This window comes from Protomyctophum parallelum (assembly GCF_964188405.1).
Source record: "Protomyctophum parallelum genome assembly, chromosome: 18".
In the NCBI taxonomy this organism is placed as follows: domain Eukaryota; kingdom Metazoa; phylum Chordata; class Actinopteri; order Myctophiformes; family Myctophidae; genus Protomyctophum; species Protomyctophum parallelum.
The window spans coordinates 33388240-33410032 of NC_139716.1; the positions used below are offsets into that span (position 1 = coordinate 33388240).

A 21793-nucleotide genomic window follows, 5' to 3' on the forward strand; every position below is an offset into this window, starting at 1 on the left:
AATAATGCAACCGTTACCCTTAAAACTAAGATAGTCGCCAAAAAATGACAGATGAAGCCACTACGACCACAAATGTCGCAAGAAATTAGCTAGCCTATAGCCAACTGAGTCTGCCACGCTCTGTGAGAACACCATGGCTGAATTCTTTGTTTTATTTAGGTGTTCCATGATGCTGGTTTGAAGCACGGCTAGAAGGCCGTTTCAGATTGCTTCCTCAAAACGACCCGTTGTATAATGTTTTATTCACCACCATAAACACACAGCCTGGTAGATTTTCTGTCGTTTTATTTATTGAACGTAAGACATCGACATTAAAATGTTAGGTCAGTGTTCCACAATACAATCTTCTCAGTAGCAACAATCCAAACCCATCATGATTCTCCTCCTCATCTCTCCCACCACAGTAAATGCTCTTCAACAGTGACTCACAGTCGTGCACAGTGTGTAAGTTAAGTATAGTGGGATGGTAACACAGCTGGGATAGAGAACTGAACAACGGCCTGGTATGATGTGATTAAAGTCTACAGTGCTCACAGACAGGCTTCAGAATGAACATCACAACATGTATGTGTAGCGACTACACGGTCAGCATTACAACATGCGCGTGTAACTTGCGAGGTCAGTAAGGCAAATGGAGTCGTTTATATGCTTCCTTCAGATCGCAGCCCAATCCTCATTTCTCTAAAATGTCTGCTCGGACAGAGCAGACATCCGTGCAGGTTTTGGGGCTGCTAGTCTGAACAGAAGCCTTATTAAGAGAGGTATCAGTGAGCATGGAGAAGAGAGGAGAGGAGAAGAGAAGAGAAGGGGTCTTTCTTTCTTTACCATTGTGAAACCGTCTCAGGAACAAAGCACAGTACCGTAACTCCACAGACTCCCAACCTGTTCTCTGGTTCAGGCCACGTTCACAGCTGACCACCCATCCGACCACTAAACATAGCAGCCAATCAGTGCATTACCAGAGCATGTTTTTAGGTTTAACGATTGATCAAATCAAATCGGATTTCGCATATTGCACATTATATTATCAATCGAGCAAAACCAACATAGTATACTTCAAAAGGAGTAGTTCATCCAAAAACAACGTAATCGTTTTAACCCATTCGGGACGGAAATCCGTTTTATATATATATATAAATATATATAATATATATATATATATATTCTTTCACAGTGAACATTTTTAACTCAAAACTTTGCTTCTGGTGGGTCTATGAAACGGTCGGCGGCCAATTACAATATTACAAATTACAACAATAATATTTGGAGTCCTTCACATAGAAATGATGATTTAGATTTAGAATCTAAAGAATATGCCCTGCGGGCCACAGATTGGGAGTCACTGGGCAGATACTGAGAGAACACCGACAAGATCATGCTGAACAGAACACGGCAAAAAAATAAGATTATTAACTTATTAGTCCATATTAATTATTAATTCATAATCAATAACAGCCGTCCGGATTGCAGAGGTCAGACAATCAATGAAGGAACACACACACAGAAGCAAATGCATACATTCAACATACATCATAAAATACTGTTGGAAGAAAGAGGTGTTATTTTGGCCCAGTTGGTACTAATTGTGATCTTATAGGTCTGCTATTCTCTCTGTGCGAGAGATTAAAGTATAAATCGGGTCAATCCGTCGCGTCCGTGATGGATTGTGATCTTGTAGGTCTGTTATTCTCGGCCGTCGCACGACGTTAACATAAATCAGGCTATAGGTTGTTACTATTCGGAGTGATGACGTATACAGAGTGAATATGGAAGTACAGCTTCCCTGGCAAGGCAAAAAAATGCCAAATCTCGATGCTTTTGATGGCAGAATTTCATAAATTTCCTGAAAAGTAACATTTTGGACAGAGCAGAGGTGATACATTTTAGTGCATAATGGCTGTGTTGTGTTTACAAGCTGTCGCCGTGGCTACTACTGTACGTGTTTGCTGGTGTGGAAAATCGTGTTGTATAAAGGTTCAAAGGTCATCATTCACTACAGACATACCGTGAAATAATACTCCATGTTGTAAAGGTTTCAGTCTTTAAGTATTTACTACAGAGATACTGCCACAACGTAACACTAGTCACTAGTGGATAGAAGAAAGAATATGCTCTTATCTCTCGTCGGAAGGCAGTGTAAGGGATGTTTTTTCTGGTTAAAACTAAAATGTTGTTTGTTCCTACCTAACCTAACCCTAAACGCAAGCACGGCAGCAGCACGTGTTTGATCGCATGTCCGACCGCTGTTTCTGCATGTCGGTCCGTTGGTGTGTTGGTGTGTGTGCATCGCGTTCATTAAAAAAGCGCTCTATATTCAGGTTCCCGTTTCTCCCCAGCTCTTCAGTAAAACACATTTGCAGGTTGACAGGATGACATTCCAACGCATCCATTCCCGATGCTCTCTGCTCACTCGTTCTTTCTCTGCTCATCACTTTCCAATCACTTTCCAATTTAACTTGCTTATACGTTCCCACGTATACGAGTTCTCTCCCCGGATTGAATGAATTTAGCATCCCAAAACTTGAAAATGTATTCCGTGTTTGCTAAAAAGAGCTGGAGAAACAGGGAGACATGGCCCCGTTACCGTTACTGAACAGACACTCAATAACAATATAGAGCTATTTAACACTTATTTTAACCAAAAGAATATCACTCACACCACCTTTAGACAAACAGACAGTTGTGGAAGAACAGGCCTGGGGGCGGGTGGGTGGGTGTAGCGGCTGAGCCACTACAGATCATCGGGGCTCAGATCATCGGGGGCTCCGATCTTCTCCAGGGTGGGTTCCATACCCCAGATGTCCTTGGCGTACTGAGCGATGGTGCGGTCGCTGGAAAACTTACCGCAGCCGGCGATGTTGTGGATCACCATCTTGGTCCACTCTTTGGGATTCTGTCAAAAACATTGGAGGAGGGAAAAAACCAGGCGTCATAATTCTTGTAGCTATAGTACTGTATAAGAAACCTCATACTCTCCATATCATTTCAACAAGAGTTAGACTAAAGCTGGCAAAATTTAAGGAAGGGACGCGAGTCACGTTTGCTGAAATACATGGCAGTGAATCGGTGTTGATTTTGACAGCAATTTTTGGATTTTAGTTTTCAGTCAGTCTCTTGAATAGTTTTAGTCACATTTTAGTCACCTGGAATGTCTTGGAGTCAAGTTTTAGTCGGCTAAATATAATTTTCAGCATTCTAGCATTTTAGTATAGTTTATATTTGTTGACAAAATTGTCAATATATTTAGTCTTAGTTTTAGTCATCATAGCTTAGTTTTCATTTAGTTTCCATTTAGTTTTCGTCAGTGAAAAAAAGGTAGTGGACGAATTATTTTTGCCATAGTATTAGTCGACAATATCAATACTGCAGTGAATGGAGCCGGCTGGACCAGCTCATGAACAAACACTATTCATTGAGACCTTTGTCATCAAATAATGGGCTCAGGACTATAAAAGAAGACATATCACAGACATAATCACTTGCTTTTCGATGTGCACAGTACATCAATTTATTGAGGGTCTAAACAGTGTCAGGTATCGTTTCTGTCTTGGCGGTATCGCAAGATTTGGTTGCCAGACAGGAAAGGATGGATAGTCTCGAGTCGTGATACTTGGCACGTTCAGAAACTTAGTTTGTGCTCTTTAGATACCTCTAAAAAATTACACAGTGTACATGTTATATCATGTCTTATTTTATTTAACAATGGTCTCAACCATTCATAGTGTTTGTTCAAAATGACGTCGGCGACCTTTGCTCCTAAGCTTCCTTGGACTAATGTCGTGAAAATAGCAGATCTACAAGCTCACAACGTGTCTTGGGTCTGGTGTTTCGGGTTTTATGGAAGATGCTTCTGAACATCCTATTGCTAGTTTGACCAATGTAGGTACTTAAAGGGCCGCTGACACGCCCCGAAATTAATATGGGTGGTACAGCACATCACGTGGTCTGACTGAAAACAGTTTGAAACTGTTTGAAACAGGGCTACGGCGCGCCGCGCTAGCAACAAGTGGCTGCTAGCTCAGGCTAGCGTTTTTGACAGTACATTTAGGTCATATTTGCTATAAATGTAATTGAAAAAAATAAAATTTTCGCTCGAAAATCCTCGTTACAATGACATTGAGTTGACGTGTAAGTTTTAGGGTAAACTGGTGCATAATCGCAATTTCGCGTGACGAGTTCCATGCTCTCCGTCTCCCCCCGCTAGACAGGCAGTGGTAACCTGTGAAGCTCCGTGCTGCGGAGCCCTGTTCAGCACTTAGCCGTGTTTGAGGCCATGTCAGCGGGGGGAGACGGAGAGCATGGAACTCGTCACGCGAAATTGCGATTATGCAACAGTTTACCCTAAAACTTACACGTCAACTCAATGTCATTGTAACGAGGATTTTCGAGCGAAAAAATACTTTTTTTCAAATACATTTATAGCAATTATAGTAGCATAAGTTGCTATGCTACTACGGCCACCAAGCCCGGCGAGCCCGCATAGAAGTCGATGGGGAAAGCTTGTCACACTCTGACGTCAGAATCATGATAGCATTGTTTGATAGCCGTTCTTATCTCCCGAGGGGCGTGTCAGCGGGCCTTTAAGCGTCCGCGCGGCCACGTGCTCGTCGGATCCATGTGGAGGCTGTCTAACATGTGTTAGACAGTTTCCTCGTTTTGGCACAGGCGGGTCGCGGAGAGAAGAACGAGGTCCCGCATTCTTGGCATACATTAGGTTAAAATAATCTTAAAATTACTTTAATATTTAGTATTACTGTAGGGCTTGACCTTACCAGCCTCATGGGTTAGTTAGGGTTTGTGCCTGCTTTACTGTAGACTTGGCTGCATGCCACCCAAAATAACAGATCTACACTCTCAGAGTCCATTTGGTTCCATTTGTTACACTCTCAGAGTGAGATCAACACTCAGGGATACTACAGTACAGTGTTATTGCACTCACCTTGTACAGAGCACTGACTTTATCTTGAGCTTTGATGTAGGCCTTGTAGTCGGCAAACACCTTGAACCTGCAACGATACACAACGACCACATGATTCACACAATGTACGGCAAGGCTATTCATAGAGCACGTCAAGTACCACTAGTGGTGCACTGCACGTACAGTACCAGTGGTTGGGAACCTCTCTGGGCTACATAACATGACATTCAGTCCACACTCCATACTGTGGCTTTGGAGGCAGGGGGGGGAAATGTGTAGCATGTAGAGAAGGCACAGACAGACACAGACAGACATACCAGCTGTGGCAGTTCCGTGCATGGATGCATGGCATTACAACAAGCTCATGATTATGTCAGCACGTCCCAAAGTGCTTATTCAGTGGCGACACAATGTCTCTGTCGTCGCTGACCTGTCATGAAGGTGCCAGCCGTGCCGTGTCATGGTGCAGTAGCATGCTGACAGTGTTACTAACCTGTCATGTTAACAGTTTTACTAACCTGTCATTGTGCAGCAGCATGTCGACGATGTCCTTGAAGAGGTCGGGCTGTTCGGGGCAGAAGAAGCCCGAAGAGATCTGGTCCATGGCCTGCTTCAGCTCTGGGATACTGTTGTAGTAAGACATGGCGTCGTAGCTGGTGGGGAAAATGGGATTCAGTTCAAAAGGTAGTCAAACAAGTAAGTCTGGAGTCTTTGCTCTCGAGTCCCAGAGTCAAGTACCAAATTTAGTCCCATAGAAGTCCTAATCTTATTGGAAGGCATCAAGTGACTTGAGAAGACTTGAAGTATCAAGTCAAGTCACGAGTCATTGAAGTCCAAGTCGAGTCAAAGACTTGAACCCTAGTTAGTGTCCCTATTCTGGGGGCGAACAGTCGTCGAAAATAGCCCCTATATCGAGAATTACCCCTTCTTGTCCATGGCCTCCACGTCGGGCACCCTCATGCCGAAGATGAACATGTTCTCCTCGCCCGCCTCCTCCGCCATCTCCACGTTGGCACCGTCCATGGTGCCGATGGTCAGCGCTCCGTTCAGCATGAACTTCATGTTGCCGGTGCCCGAGGCCTCGGTGCCCGCCGTGGAGATCTGCTCCGAGAGGTCAGAGGCTGGGATCACTGGGGGGGAGAGAGAGAGAGACAGAGAGAGAGAGAGAGAGAGAGAGGGGGAGAGAGAGGGGGAGACAGACAGACCAGAGAGAGAGGGGGGGGGGGGGAGACAGACAGACAGAGAGAGAGAGGGGGGGGGGGGGAGAGACAGACAGAGAGAGAGAGAGGGGGGGGGGGGGGAGAGACAGACAGACAGACAGCAAATTAAAGCAAAAGCAAATGTAAAAACTGAAAATGTGTGTAGTGCCCGACCGATCTATGGGCCGCCGATAGAGTGTTGCAGTTTCATAAAGTATTTATTTAAAGACCTGTAAGCCTTGGTCAAAGACAACTTGGATCGTGACAACTGACAACTCATGACAATAAACAAAAAAAATTGGGCCGAACAAATAATTAGAAAGAAGAAAAAAAGGGCAGGGTACAACACTTTCTTTGTCGTTTTCCTTCTTTCTATTCACACACACACACACACACACGCACAGTCGCACACGCACGCACACACACGTTTGTACTAGCCGAGCACCGAACCGACCTTTCTCCGCCAGCGTGACCTTGTAGTTCTCCAGGAAGATGACCTTGAGACGGTCGCCCACCACGGTGTCAAAGTTCACCACGTCTCCGATGGCTGTGATGAGGCGGATGATCATCTTAGCCGTGTGGTACCCCGGAGCAGCCTGCAGGGGGAGACATTAACCAGCAACGGTGTTGTACAGCAGTGTTGATGGAATAAAGCAAAACTAAATCTCAAGACTGAAAATGTAACAATGTTTTAGGTCATCATTCTAAACCTATTGTTGTCTCCACCAGGCCGAAGTCACGGGGAGAGAGTATGTTTTGCACTCTGTGAGTGTGTGTGGAGCCCAAACACCTCGTAAAAGGTTTCTTCGACTATGCATGCACCTCTTGGTACCACAGCACCACAAAGGCCCTTAATTAAAACAAGGCTCCAGACTTCCCAAAACAAACTGGTCAGGCTCCTACTTGGCCTCACCCCCGAACCTACCTCACCCCTGCCCACTTTGACAGGCTAGAATGGCTGCGATGTAAATGCATGTAACCAAATGTAAAATTAGGCATATAACGATTTTAAAGTATGTAATATTATATTGCTCACCTTTCCTCCAATCATAATAGTCCTAGGGGTCCATGACTTATTGGGTTCCCTCTTGATGCCTGAAGAAAAAAGAAAATGTTTACATTACACAAATTATATCCAAGTATATCAACTCTTTGATTTGGTTTCATTTTACGCTCTCAATAGTTAAATTATTGTTAAACATGTGCATTACTTAATTTACAAGAAGTCTACACAATTAGAGAATGTAGAATAATTATTATTTTGATAAATGTTTACCTGTTATCTCTCCTAATGGTACCAACATCAATACAGCATCAAATTGTGAACAAAATAATATCCAACAATGACAAAAACATTCTTCAGTTTTGGGGTCTGAGAGGCTAAATTTCATCAAAAGGTGGTCTGTGGCTTCAAAGGCAGAATAAATATTGGGCCCTGATATGAAAAGGGTTGAAAATTACTGATATAATAAACCAGAGAACACCTACGGTTGTACAGTGTGATAATGTGATTAGTTTAATAAACCAGAGAAGACCTACGGTTGTACAGTGTGATAATGTGCTAGTTTAATAAACCAGAGAAGACCTACGGTTGTACAGTGTGATAATGTGATTAGTTTAATAAACCAGAGAAGACCTACGGTTGTACAGTGTGATAATGTGATTAGTTTAATAATAAACCAGAGAAGACCTACGGTTGTACAGTGTGATAATGTGCTAGTTTAATAAACCAGAGAAGACCTACGGTTGTACAGTGTGATAATGTGCTAGTTTAATAAACCAGAGAAGACCTAAGGTTGTACAGTGTGATGATGTGCTACTTTAATAAACCAGAGAAGACCTACGGTTGTACAGTGTGATGATGTGCTACTGTAATAAACCAGAGAAGACCTACGGTTGTACAGTGTGATGATGTGCTACTTTAATAAACCAGAGAAGACCTACGGTTGTACAGTGTGATAATGTGATTACTTTAATAAACCAGAGAAGACCTACGGTTGTACAGTGTGATAATGTGATTACTTTAATAAACCAGAGAAGACATACGGTTGTACAGTGTGATAATGTGCTAGTTAAATAAACCAGAGAAGACCTACGGTTGTACAGTGTGATGATGTGCTAGTTAAATAAACCAGAGAAGACCTACGGTTGTACAGTGTGATAATGTGCTAGTTAAATAAACCAGAGAAGACCTACGGTTGTACAGTGTGATAATGTGCTAGTTAAATAAACCAGAGAAGACCTAGGGTTGTACAGTGTGATGATGTGCTAGTTAAATAAACCAGAGAAGACCTACGGTTGTACAGTGTGATGATGTGCTAGTTAAATAAACCAGAGAAGACCTACGGTTGTACTGTGTGATAATGTGCTAGTTAAATAAACCAGAGAAGACCTACGGTTGTACAGGGTGATAATGTGCAGGCAGTTGAGCAGCTGTCTCTTGTATTCGTGGATCCTCTTCACCTGAACGTCGAACATGGAGTTGGGGTTGATCTTCACCTTGTAGTGCTCTTCCAGATACACGGAAAACTTCATCTTGTTCTCCTGGAAAGTAAATAAATAAATCACAGCCAGGAACACACGACCATGGGTTTACTAGTTTGTATTTCGTTTTTTACGCTTAGTTTTCATTGGTTTTAGTGTTAGTTTTAGTTGTTTCAATCCTGCGCACCTGACGAATAAGTCAGATGCAGGATTGAAAAGGGATTATGTCAGCGAATAAAAACTAGACTAAAATGTTAGGAAGGGACTAGTGGACAAGAGATCCAGTAGGCTATAAGAAAACAATTTTTTTTTACACTTGGTTGAGATGCAAATAGCAGATCTACAAGCTCGCGCTGCGACGCGCTGTGAGATTTTTCAGCAAGTTTCAACATTTCGTTTCCAGGTGACTAAAACTAAATGAAAACTATTCAAAAGTCTATGATATGACTAAAACTAAAATCAACACTGGCCAACACACATTCTCTCACCTGTTTGACTTTAGCGATGTCACGTATGAAGGCATCGTCGTCCACAAACTTGAGAAGCTTCTTCAGTTGGACCAGATCACGGATGTAATCCTCTCCAATCCTCTAAATAGTGAACAAGGAACAACCTCCATTTAAAATCATCACACCGGGACATTCACAACTTTACAATGTAGACATTTACTAGTCGAGATCAGATTGAGCAGAGCGAGCAAGAACTTTAGTCAACACTTACAATTCTTGTACATTATGAAATGATAGGACAGCAGGTAAAACATAGCAGAGGTTTTTTATAGTGGGATGAATCTAGAGTTGCAATAACCTCCATTGACATCCCATTCATCCAAATTGCATTTCCGATCTGCTTGTGTTAAACGACGTTAAACTCACCAACAGTGCAGCTGTAGGGAAAGCTTTAATTATCCCCTTTCAAACTGCAAAGCGTTTGTTTCAAGAAAATCCACCGTAGACATGTTATGAGCTATGTTCTGTCAAGAAATTCTGTGCAGGTGATTATTTTTCTGTGTTGGAGTTTGGAAGCGCTTGTCGAGGTAACTGAACTGCCCTGCGTACCACCTGTGTCCAATTTAAATGTTCACATAATGGAGGCGGCAGCAGCACGACCCGTTAATAAAAACGAGTGCTTCCAAACTCCAACACTTGGAAAAAATATCACGGCATGGAATTTCTTGACAGAAAGTAGCTCATAACATGTCTACGGTGGATTTCTATGAAACAAACACTTTGCAGATTGAAAGAGGTTAATTCAAGTTTTCCCGACAGCTGCAATGTTGGTGAGTTTAACGTCGTTTAATACAAGCAGATCGAGAATGCAATTTGGATCAATGGGATGTCAATGAGGGTGAGGGTATTGCAACTCTAGATTCATCCCATTATATTAAAAAAAAAAGTGTTACAAATTGCGGCTAGGTAAAACAATGAACCTAGCATCTGTCTAAACAACATGCTGTACATTTGTGGTTGAGAAAGAACAAAACTCTATTGTACGTATATGGGTTCCATTAGCACCGTGACTACCGACCGTCTCAGAGTTTGTAGAGAGAGCGTACCTCTGCGATGACCTCGGCCAAGCCGGGGTTACACATGACCAGCCAGCGCCTGGGCGTGATGCCGTTGGTCTTGTTCTGGAACTTATCAGGATCCACCTCGTAGAAGTCCTTGAACCTGGAGGACAGATAACAACCACATACCCCATCATGTACTTTATGTCAGTGGACCCCCCCCCCCCCATTTGAAAAGGTATGCCAGGGACCCCCCATAAAAGAAGATTTTTACAGCTCTAGCAGCGACTCTCAACCATTTTAATTTCAAGGACCCACAGTTTGACATGCATTAGGCTACGGACCAATTTATATTGTAAAATCAATGTTAATTTAAGTCCGTGTGTACAAATGGAACCAAATAGACCCGCTAGGCGGCTAGGGTCCATTTGGTTCCATTTGTACACTCTCAGAGTTACAGTCCCATAAGGGTCCATTCGGTCTCCGACCCATTGTCTGGGAAAAGTCAGTCTGCGTGCACGCGCAAGTCAGTGTCAGAGTGGATGAGTATAATATAATGTAGGTTCTTACAATACATAGTACATAATATCTTAACCCACCAGATTCTACAAAATGTCTTCTAAATCATGACAGATTTATGATAAACCTATGTTTCCAAACCTACAAGCTCGCAGTTCTGCTATTTCTCAACAGCTAAAGTTAAAAAATAATGGTTAAAGTGGTTTAAAAGCTATAAGGTGACACGGATGCGTCCTCAGGTCTAAAATGGGTTATTATTATATATATATATATATATATACACGGTGTCTTTGATGATCTCAGAGTGGATCCGCGCCACTCCGTTGACGGCATGCGAGCCGACGATGCAGAGGTGCGCCATGTTGATCTTCTTACAGTCTCCCTCCTCGATCAGAGACATGCGACGGAGCCGGTCAGCGTCTCCGGGGTAGAGCTTGGCGATCCGCTGCAACGGCACAGAGGAAAACAGGCGTAGGGGCAGGTCAAATGCTGCTTTATGTCAGAGGAAAACAGGCGTAGGGCAGGACAAATGTTGCTCTACGTCAGAGGAAAACAGGCGTAGGGGCAGGTCAAATGTTGCTCTACGTCAGAGGAAAACAGTCGTAGGGCAGGTCAAATGTTGCTCTACGTCAGAGGAAAACAAGCGTAGGGCAGGTCAAATGTTGTTGCTCTACGTCAGTGGTTTTCAACATTGAAAACAAGCGTAGGGGAGGTAAAATGTTGTTCTACGTCAGTGGTTTTCAACCTTTTCACGTCAAGGACCATTATTTGTTCAGCATTCACGGACCACCATCTGATGACATTTAGCCTCTCAGAGTCTGAGAGGCTAAGGTCACATTCTCACCTAATACTTCGGTAGACTCAGATCCGTATGGGCGGGGAAAGGGGATACTTGCATATTTAATTGGCTGCGGTTTGCCTTCACACTGTCATTCGCAGCAATTGGAAACGCAGCAGGGGGGACCTTTATCAATGTGTTCCGTTCATAAACTATAGCCTACACAGTGAAATCTATGGTGATAAAATTACACTCATAACGTGCATGTGTCGTGCCGCCTGGGACCCCCCCTCTCTCTCTCTCTCTCTCTCTCCGCACACAGCCGCCACACACTGTTCTTTTGGGCATGGAGGCACAGCGCTGCATGAGCGCACTGATATAACTCCCCAGTCCCACACAGTGACAGCACTCCGTGTTTACGGCACGCACAGACAGACAGACAGAATATTATGTAGGCTATAATACACTGCAGTGTTTTTATGTGTTTTCTTAAGCAATTGATTAATGTAGCCTACACGTCCTCATTTCGATCAGGGCTTCAGTCTCCTTATTCGACCACGTCTATCCACAGTAACGGGACATCTTTGCGCTGCGTAAAATATGCCTTAACCGTCTCCAACTGTGTTCAGCTCCTCACCCGCCACATTATGTTTGCTTCATTTCCTTTATTTACTGCGGATTGCATTCACACCTGCACCGAATCGTAGTCAAGTGCGATTCGAAGCGAAGCGAAACCCACGTTTTTGGACGGAGTAAAATGCGGTTATTTGCTGCGCATTAGGATTCGAATGAGCCTTCACACCTGCCAAACGAAGCGCACTTTCTGACAATGCGCAGCAGGATTCGTTTTAATCGCAGCAAAGCTCTCTGGTATGAATGCGACCTAAATGTCATCAGATGGTGGATAACAAAATATTCTTTAGTCTTGGGTCTGAGACTCAGACCCAAGACTAGGGCAAGACTTGAGGCTAGGGCAAGTGCTATAGGCTAAGATGGAGTCTGAAGATGTGAGTTTTCAGACTACGGCAGAGGATTGGGAGTGAGTCTGCAGTTCTGATTGCAATGGGAGACAACCTCAATCTCCAATCGGACCTCAACAGTACCTCCAAGTGTCTCCTGAATCCGGATAATATTGCGTCATTAATGACCAACTTTACCCCACTGGTTCCCAAACAGTGGGTCGGGACCCATTTGTGGGTCACAGATAAATTTGTATGGGTCACAACTAAAGAAAAACAACACATTTTCTTTTCCTATATTTAATATATATATATATATATATATATATATTTCAAAAGATTCTTATTTACATAAAAAATAAAAATCCATGATTAATTTTTTTATAAAATAAATGGTAAATGGTGCATTTATATAGCACTTTTATTTTACAGAGATTGTGCATTACATTAACCCATTCACACACATCTTGCTCAAGGACACTTTGACACTAACTCTGGGGAGCCTGGGATGGAACTTGCAACCTCTGCGGTTCCCATCCGGTCTCTCTACCCCTGAGCCACTGCCACCCCTACTAATAATAATTAAGTAGTAGTGAAAATAGCTTTGTGCGCTTGTCATTCTCACAGAGAATTGGCAGATTTGGGTCCTGGGACAAACTCTCTTTTGGGTCGACTCCTGTTGATCTGATCTATTCTACCGTACCTCCAGGTGTCTCCTGTTGATCTGATCTATTCTACCGTACCTCCAGGTGTCTCCTGTTGATCTGATCTATTCTACCGTACCTCCAGGTGTCTCCTGTTGATCTGATCTATTCTACCGTACCTCCAGGTGTCTCCTGTTGATCTCGTAGACGATCTCCAGGTGGCGTGGCAGCAGGTTGTGGAACAGGTCGACGGGCCAGCGCTCCAGAGCCTCGGGGAGAACCGTGTGGTTGGTGTAGGCGCAGGTCTGAACCACGATGTCCCACGCCTGGACACAAAGAATTAACAACGTTATGCACAGGTACCTTTACGACAGTGGCTCCCAAAGAGTGGGGTCCCGGGGACCCCTAGGGGTCCTTGAGGGGGTTCCAAGGGGTCCCCAGCTAAATGATAGTCAGGAACCAAATGGACCCTTATGGGTCTGTAACTCTGAAAGTGTAGGGTGTACAAATGGAACCAAATGGTTGTCTGCTATTTTCAGTGTAAAATCAGCCATTACGAGTTTTACAGCGGCATCAATGCCCGCCAAAATACATTTTAGTCGACTAAATCAACTGTAGATTTAGTCGACTAAAATCGTATGATATCTAGTTGACTAAAACTAGACTAACACTAAAACATTCCAGGTGACTAAAATGTGATTACAGATAGATAGATAGATAGATAGATAGATAGATAGATAGATAGATAGAGTTTTTATTAAAGTGTCCTACATCATAAGATGCCCAGCCCGCACGGGCTTACAAGACACTCACAAAATGTACATATATAATAATACATATACACAAATAGACAGTTACTCATGGATACATCGTTCTCCAACGTAACTGCCATGCTTTCTCTATAAATTTTCCAAAAACAAAAACTTCATTACTGAACAACCAATTTAACATAAAACACTCTGGGTTCTTATCCTGATTTTTTTCAAATAAAATGTTTCTTAAATCATGGTATAGTGGACAATAGAAAACAAAATGAAACTCATCCTCTACAACTCCCAGGTCACAAAGAGCACACAGTCGCTGCTCCTCAGGAACGCCAGTATATCTGCCAACCTCAACTGCCAGAGGTAAAGCACTGGGCACAGAGGGACCTCTGTCCTCTTTTTAAATTAAATGCAACATAAGGTTCAGTCATGTAGTCCTCTTTAAATTGAATATAACTTCTTAATTTTGCCTTCTTAGATTCGTTAGATTACAACTAAATTAAAACTATTCAAGAGACTAAACTAAATTAAATTTGCCGTCAAAATTAACATAGGGTTTGAGGTAGGTATTTGTACTGAATATTTGTACTGAATATATAACCCATGTCCTCCATTGTGTCTCTCTGTGAGAACAGTGAGGGAACACTGCTGTGCTGACATTCTAAGCATGCTTCGGGACTCATTTGCATATTTAATTAATGGATGTTTCCGAGGATACCGTGGCAACCATGTGTTCAATGCCATGACGCTATGCATTATGGGTAATTCCCTCCAGCTTTGAGTCTGCAGCCATCCATGCAGACTCAAAGCTCCATTATGTAATGTATTTTCTTTTTTTGTGAATAAACCGTTTGATTAGCCTAAAACAGAAAAGGGCCTTTCTGTGTGGAGTTTGCATGTTCTCCCCGTGTCCCCTAGGGTAGGTACCCTCACAAAAAGCATGCAGTAATCCTGGTCTCTAAACTGCCTCCCCCTGGCCACCCGGGGTGCCTGATGGAGGAGAAAGGAACTGGTCGGAATAACGTGTTCCTTCCACTCGCTACGTCCAACCGGGGACCTGGCTTGGACTCCTCATGCATTGAAGGAAGCATGAGGTCAGTCCCTTGCTCTCTCCAGGTTGGAAGATTACAGCTCAGGCCAACCTACCTCAAACCCTAACCTAACCATAACCGCAAGCACGGAGCGGTTCCTGCATGTCGGACTAATGCTCCGTCGGAATTACGTGCAGATCCCATTGGCACCGGGTGAGAAAGAAAAGGGTTACAAAGTCATGGGGAAAAAAAAATAATAGAAAAGAAAAAAGGGAAAGTCACATTGTGCAGCTTTAAGGAAAGGGTGCATAACAGACTCTGCCAGAGCCTCACACACACACTTTAGTTTAGGATTTGACAATGGGACAGATCTGGAGACCTCAAAGACACGCCAATGCATGTTCCAATCATGAGGCTGTAAGGATGGACTCTGGAACTTTATTAGCACGTAACTGTGTGTGTGTGTGTGTGTGTGTGTGTGTGTGTGTGTGTGTGTGTGTGTGTGTGTGTCGGTCGTACCTCCTCCCAGTCTAGGTTCTCCATGTCCACTAAGATCCTCATCAGCTCAGGGATGGCCAGAGCAGGATGGGTGTCATTCAACTGGATGGCCACCTGGGGGAGACAGAGAAACAGACAGACATAGACATATGCGTTTATTCATTATGCATTCTCAGGCAGTGTGCCATGATTTTTTTGGTTTTTCATGTGTTTATGAGGTGACAGTAATTATTAATTAGACCCCTTGGTGTGGTTCTTATGTGCAATGATGTCTTCCCCTTTTTTAGGGTTTCTTCCTGGAGGCTGAAACCTTGACAGTCAAACGTGCCGATGAAAAAAACTGCGATATAGTGACATAACATTGCATTATCATCCCCTCCCCCTTTATCATACAACAACAGCTGTGAGTGCGGCTTCAGTTCAGGTGGATCGCCACCCATCACCACCCATCAGGCAAACCAGGCATACTTAATGAACTGGTGGGCGTGTCCACATGAAAACGACATTTTAACAAATACTGTACACTTTTTTGAAGAAAGTATTCCTCCTTATATAAAATAATACCTGATGATCATGTTTTAGGGTGGAAAAGACAATCATGACACTCCATCTTTAATATGAATACAATTATTATTATTATTATTATTATTATTATTATTAAATAATTACCTTCTCAGGCAGGGTAGACATGTCCATTCGCACCACATCGGTGGATCCAAACTTGGAGGCCTTGAATCTCCGGACGATGTCCTGGAGGGTGGCGGCCACCACGAAATACTCCTGCTTCAGCCGAAGTTCCTTCCCCTCAAAGAACTACCGTTGAAATAAAAACAACAAAGAACTACTGTTAAAATAAAAACAATTAACAACATGCGGATTAACCCATGTAGGTGTCGGACTGAGACCAGATTCTACAAAATAATGTTTTCCAAATCATGACAGTTTTCTGAAAAACCCATGTTTTCATGATCAGTGATTCTCAAACCATAAAATACATGTTAATTGGCCACCGACCCCCATCTGAAAATGTGTTGTTCCAGGGACCCCCCAGAAACAAAGATTTTAGTTAAAACCTTTCGCTCTGAAATAATATATATTCAACGATTTGCGGCACATTTTCACGATTTTTCTAAAATTTGCAGATCTACCAGCTCGTAGCACAGCACTCTGAGCTTGTAGATCTGCTATTTTTCAATAGCCAAAGTATAACATATCATAATGCTTAAAACACCAAAAGGGGTTCCCATCCTGAATGGGTTAAAAACTCCTGGAACAGTCGTTCCTTACCTTAAGAACTACCATTAAAAAACAGCCAAATATTCTAAACGTTCTCTCCAATTCTGCCAATAATCACATGATCTAGTATGGCATTGATTTACGCAAAAAAACAAAAAGTTTAAATATGGAGATGAGGTGTCGGACACAGTCGGTTTAAAAATAGACACGGAAGAAATGTTCAGTCACACATTATTGTCTTTGTTCTTTTCACTTTCACACAGTTTCAGCCATTATAGGAAGCCGCTCAATTTGGAGGAGGCGTTGTTTCCTTTATCCATGATTTATGTCTGCTGCCCGGTGTCCGACATGTCAGCTGTACTGTATGTAACCATGCTTTGCCGTCCATGCACGTTGTAACTGGCTGCTCTCCCACTGTCAAACTGCACTGGCAGTGTTTATGTCCTTTGTACAAGGTATTCCTGTACTTCTCATTATGTGGACATAAATAAACATTTCAAGTGTGTGTGTGTGTGTGTGTGTGTAGTGTACCATTGTGAATGGGGTGGGTTAGCATAGGTGGGTGTTGTGTGATTGGCTAAGGGAGTAGGCCATCTCATCCATTAGATCCATCATCATTCTGAACTGAAGCCTTTGTCTTCACGTCTATAATAGGTTCAGTGTTTATAATACGGTTTTCCTCTCCGAGCGTCACTTCTCCGTTGATAATAATCTAATCAGGAATAATAATCTAATCAGGAAGGGAGAGGCGATACTCTGGGTAATGATCCCAGAGGAGATCTGGAATCGTGTCCTAGCGGCTACCTCTCGCACACCCGCGCGAGCTTAAAGCCAGTTCACTCAAGAAATAACTTTATTTCTGTCGTTTAGCATTCATTCACAGAGGATTTTAGTTTGTAAAACATCCCTTAATGGCAAATTACGAACCCGAAAAGGATGAAGCAACTTGATGAATGGAATTAATCCGAGACCCAGATTAACAACAGAAAAACGAAGTATCATCATGATCATGATCATTTAGATATTCTACCGAAATAAGCTGGAAAAAGTACCGCTACATTAAAACATTTAAAACAGGCTTGTGCGTATTTCGTGCATGAGCCCGTTTGGCCCGGAATTAAGTGACATGTACATCGGCTATCTTTGATCTTTTTGGAGCTTTGTTCGCCTATAACGACACATGCCAAAATAGGGACACCGGGTTGAAATTGGTCAAATCAAAAGACACACATTTGGCGCACCAATAAATCTCAGGCAGCACGTCGGCTGTTTTTAGAGGCTTTCTATGCGTGTGTGTGTGTGTGTGTGTGTGTGCGTGTGTGTGTGTGTGTGTACACATCTCTACTGCCAACTCATCACTGGGTACAAAAATCCCCCACGGGGGAAATAAAAGGTTCCATTCAGAAATCTATTCATCCACTCACGTTGTCATTAGGGTAGAGAACACGGGAGATGTTCTCTGCCAGGTTCCTGTCCAGCACAGCCTGGATGTATCCACCAACGTTAACTGTAGAGCAGACAGACAGGTTATTACAGAGTGGATGTATCCTCCAACGTTAACTGTAGAGCAAACAGACAGGTTATAACAGAGTGTATGTATCCTCCAACGTTAACTGTAGAGCAGACAGACAGGTTATAAGGGTCATGTCTGTCTAGAACAGAGAAAGGGTTTCTCTGTGTCATGTCTGTCTAGAACAGAGAAAGGGTTTCTCTGGGTCATGTCTGTCTAGAACACAGAAAGGGTTTATCTGGGTCATGTCTGTCTAGAACAGAGAGAGGGTTTATCTGGGTCATGTCTGTCTAGAACAGAGAAAGGGTTTCTCTGTGTCATGTCTGTCTAGAACAGAGAAAGGGTTTCTCTGGGTCATGTCTGTCTAGAACACAGAAAGGGTTTATCTGGGTCATGTCTGTCTAGAACAGAGAAAGGGTTTCTCTGGGTCATGTCTGTCTAGAACAGAGAGAGGGTTTATCTGGGTCGTGTCTGTCTAGAACAGAGAAAGGGTTTCTCTGGGTCATGTCTGTCTAGAACAGAGAAAGGGTTTCTCTGTGTCATGTCTGTCTAGAACAGAGAGAGGGTTTATCTGGGTCATCTCTGTCTAGAACAGAGAAAGGGTTTCTCTGGGTCATGTCTGTCTAGAACAGAGAAAGGGTTCCTCTGGGTCATGTCTGTCTAGAACACAAAGGGTTTATCTGGGTCATGTCTGTCTAGAACATAGAAAGGGTTTCTCTGGGTCATGTCTGTCTAGAACAGAGAAAGGGTTTATCTGGGTCATGTCTGTCTAGAACAGAGAAAGGGTTTCTCTGGGTCATGTCTGTCTAGAACAGAGAAAGGGTTTCTCTGGGTCATGTCTGTCTAGAACACAGAAAGGGTTTATCTGGGTCATGTCTGTCTAGAACAGAGAAAGGGTTTATCTGGGTCATGTCTGTCTAGAACAGAGAAAGGGTTTCTCTGGGTCATATCTGTCTAGAACAGAGAAAGGGTTTCTCTGGGTCATGTCTGTATAGAACAGAGAAAGGGTTTCTCTGGGTCATGTCTGTCTAGAACAGAGAAAGGGTTTCTCTGGGTCATGTCTGTCTAGAACACACAAAGGGTTTATCTGGGTCATGTCTGTCTATAACAGAGAAAGGGTTTCTCTGGGTCATGTCTGTCTAGAACAGAGAAAGGGTTTATCTGGGTCATGTCTGTCTAGAACAGAGAAAGGGTTTCTCTGGGTCATGTCTGTCTAGAACAGAGAAAGGGTTTCTCTGGGTCATGTCTGTCTAGAACACAAAGGGTTTATCTGGGTCATGTCTGTCTAGAACAGAGAGAGGGTTTATCTGGGTCATGTCTGTCTAGAACAGAGAAAGGGTTTCTCTGGGTCATGTCTGTCTAGAACAGAGAGAGGGTTTATCTGGGTCATGTCTGTCTAGAACAGAGAAAGGTTTTCTCTGGGTCATGTCTGTCTAGAACACAAAGGGTTTATCTGGGTCATGTCTGTCTAGAACAGAGAAAGGGTTTCTCTGGGTCATGTCTGTCTAGAACAGAGAGAGGGTTTATCTGGGTCATGTCTGTCTAGAACAGAGAAAGGGTTTCTCTGTGTCATGTCTGTCTAGAACAGAGAAAGGGTTTGGTTCCCAAAACCTTTAGCTGGAGAACCAGAATAGAAACGTGATGTCTCCCCCGGGACAAACACTAGTGGAAATAGCCGATGATCTTGCAAGCTTAGCTTACAACGCCTCGCTTTTATTATGTTTTAAAATTAAGGCATTTCATAGATTTGTTTTTAAATATATTTTTTCATGATTCTTTTATTTTTTTATCTTTGAGGTTGAATTCACAGAATATTAAAACCAACTCACAGTCTTTGAGGTTGAATTCACAGGGAGCCTTGGCAGACCACAGCCTCATGGTGTTGACGATGTTGTTTCTGTATCCGGGGACCGGGGTGTCGTAGGGAAGAGCCAGGACCACCTAAAAAAAACAAATAAAACACTAGTTTATGTTTAGTTACATAATGTGCTACTTTTTCCACTTTTTTCCCAAAATGTAAAAAACTAAATGATAATTGTAAAATGGTCAGATGGTCTTTTGAATAGTTTTCATTTAGTTTTAGTCACATTTTAGTCACCTGGAATGTTTTAGTCTAGTTTTAGTTGACTAAATATCATAAGATTTTAGTCGACTAAGCCTACAGTTGATTTAGGCCTTGATGCCGTTGTAATGGCTGATTTTACACTTGCTGAAAATAGCCGATATACTAGTTCACAACGTGTCGCAAAATCACGTATACTTGCTTCAGAGCATTTTCCAAATATCTTAATTTTGAACATTTTGGAAATGAATTGAGCAGTTGGGTTTTCTGTGCCTTGATCAGGGGCATTTCAGCTGTGTTAGGCATTTTGCATTGTGCGACGCTTTTGCACCAGATGGCACTAAATATTGAAGCCAAATATCAATTTTGGGGTCCTGGACACGACCCACGAAGGGAGGGGCTGGAAGGAGCGCCGAGGCTTGTGATTGGGCAAGACGAGCCATCAGTGAGGTAGGGAGCGTTCCGCTGTGTTCATTGTAGGGGGGGGGATTTACTATTCTGTGCATATCGAGTCGCAACTCGGACAGGGCTGAGAAGGCTCAAGCTAACTTCGGCAACTCCCTCGCTTTAGCTCGCGTGGCTCAAGTTAGCTTGAGACAGCAAAAACAATAGGGCGAAAGTCCCGCCCATACCGGGGCATCAAACTAGTTTGCGTCCTGGACATGGAAATGTTGAAGAACCACTCACTTGTGTGTCGACCCACTTCACGCCCTCGGGAGTGTGCTCCACTCGTCCGTAGTAGTGGACGGGTCTCATGTACTCGGGGCGGGCCTTCTCCCAGGGGTTACCGTAGCGCAGCCAATCGTCTGCCTCCTCCACCTGTAGCAACATGTCAATCACGCCACATATTAGTTTGCATTTCACTCTTGAATGACGTCCTGAGATACAGGATAGCAACCGAACCATATGAAACATACGTTAATGTTGTTTATACTGTCACATGTTCTTGAAAGAATGGGCGGGTGGAAACCTTTTCAGGATTCAAATAAAAAAATCAGACCAGTCTGAAGCGAGTGGTGCAACAGCACCCCCTATTGGTACTCTAAACATCGGGACATAGTCACATAGGTTAGGACATTGGGACAAAGCTGTTCCTTGGAGTGGTTGCACCGCTCAAAAAAGTAGCTCAAAATGTGACGCGATACAAATGTGCTACTGGTTGATGCTTTTGTGTGACGCTGTAGTATTTACATTGTAGCCTACTTCTCAGTACTGACATGGTGACAAATCATATGCAGAGATGTATAAGTGTTAACATTAATGTACCTGCCAGCCGTCAACAATCTTCTGGTTGAAGATGCCAAACTCATAGCGGATGCCGTAGCCATAAGCAGCCAGACCTAGAGAGGCCATGGAGTCTAGGAAACAAGCTGAGAGAGAGAGAGATAGACAGAGAGAGGCAGAGAGAGAGACAGAGAGAGAGAGACGGAGGAGAGAGAGAGAGACAAGGAGGAATCAAATAACGACAACAAGGTATCTACATATATTTACACATATTTATAGCATATTATCAATCCAAATATTATGTACATGTACATGAGGTTTAGAAATATACGGTGCATGAGCATAGCACCCGTGTGAAGTGAGGGGCGCTAATATATTAAAGTCTAACTCGTGTTGATTAGGTGATGTAATGATGATGTAAAACACAAACAAACAAAAATTAAACAATAAACACCATTAA

At 43.1% G+C, this 21793-nt stretch overlaps 1 protein-coding gene across 2 annotated transcripts in view; it reads right to left on the reverse strand.

Annotated features, from left to right (window-relative positions):
• Positions 1-268: 268 nt before the first annotated feature.
• Positions 269-21793, reverse strand: part of LOC310875451 (glycogen phosphorylase, muscle form-like) — a 29853-nt gene continuing 8328 nt past the window's right edge. For both annotated transcript variants that reach the window (XM_083788683.1, XM_083788684.1), the window contains 17 exons: positions 21376-21479; positions 20797-20928; positions 19877-19988; positions 17962-18044; positions 15971-16114; positions 15323-15415; positions 13188-13334; positions 10909-11072; positions 10157-10271; positions 9090-9191; positions 8514-8661; positions 7154-7212; positions 6572-6713; positions 5841-6048; positions 5437-5571; positions 4940-5006; positions 269-2893 (listed from right to left, as the gene is read on the reverse strand). In XM_083788683.1, the coding sequence (XP_083644809.1) occupies positions 2732-2893; positions 4940-5006; positions 5437-5571; positions 5841-6048; positions 6572-6713; positions 7154-7212; positions 8514-8661; positions 9090-9191; positions 10157-10271; positions 10909-11072; positions 13188-13334; positions 15323-15415; positions 15971-16114; positions 17962-18044; positions 19877-19988; positions 20797-20928; positions 21376-21479 (2117 nt within the window). In that variant the 3' untranslated portion in view covers positions 269-2731. The remainder of the gene's footprint in view (positions 2894-4939; positions 5007-5436; positions 5572-5840; positions 6049-6571; positions 6714-7153; positions 7213-8513; positions 8662-9089; positions 9192-10156; positions 10272-10908; positions 11073-13187; positions 13335-15322; positions 15416-15970; positions 16115-17961; positions 18045-19876; positions 19989-20796; positions 20929-21375; positions 21480-21793) is intronic.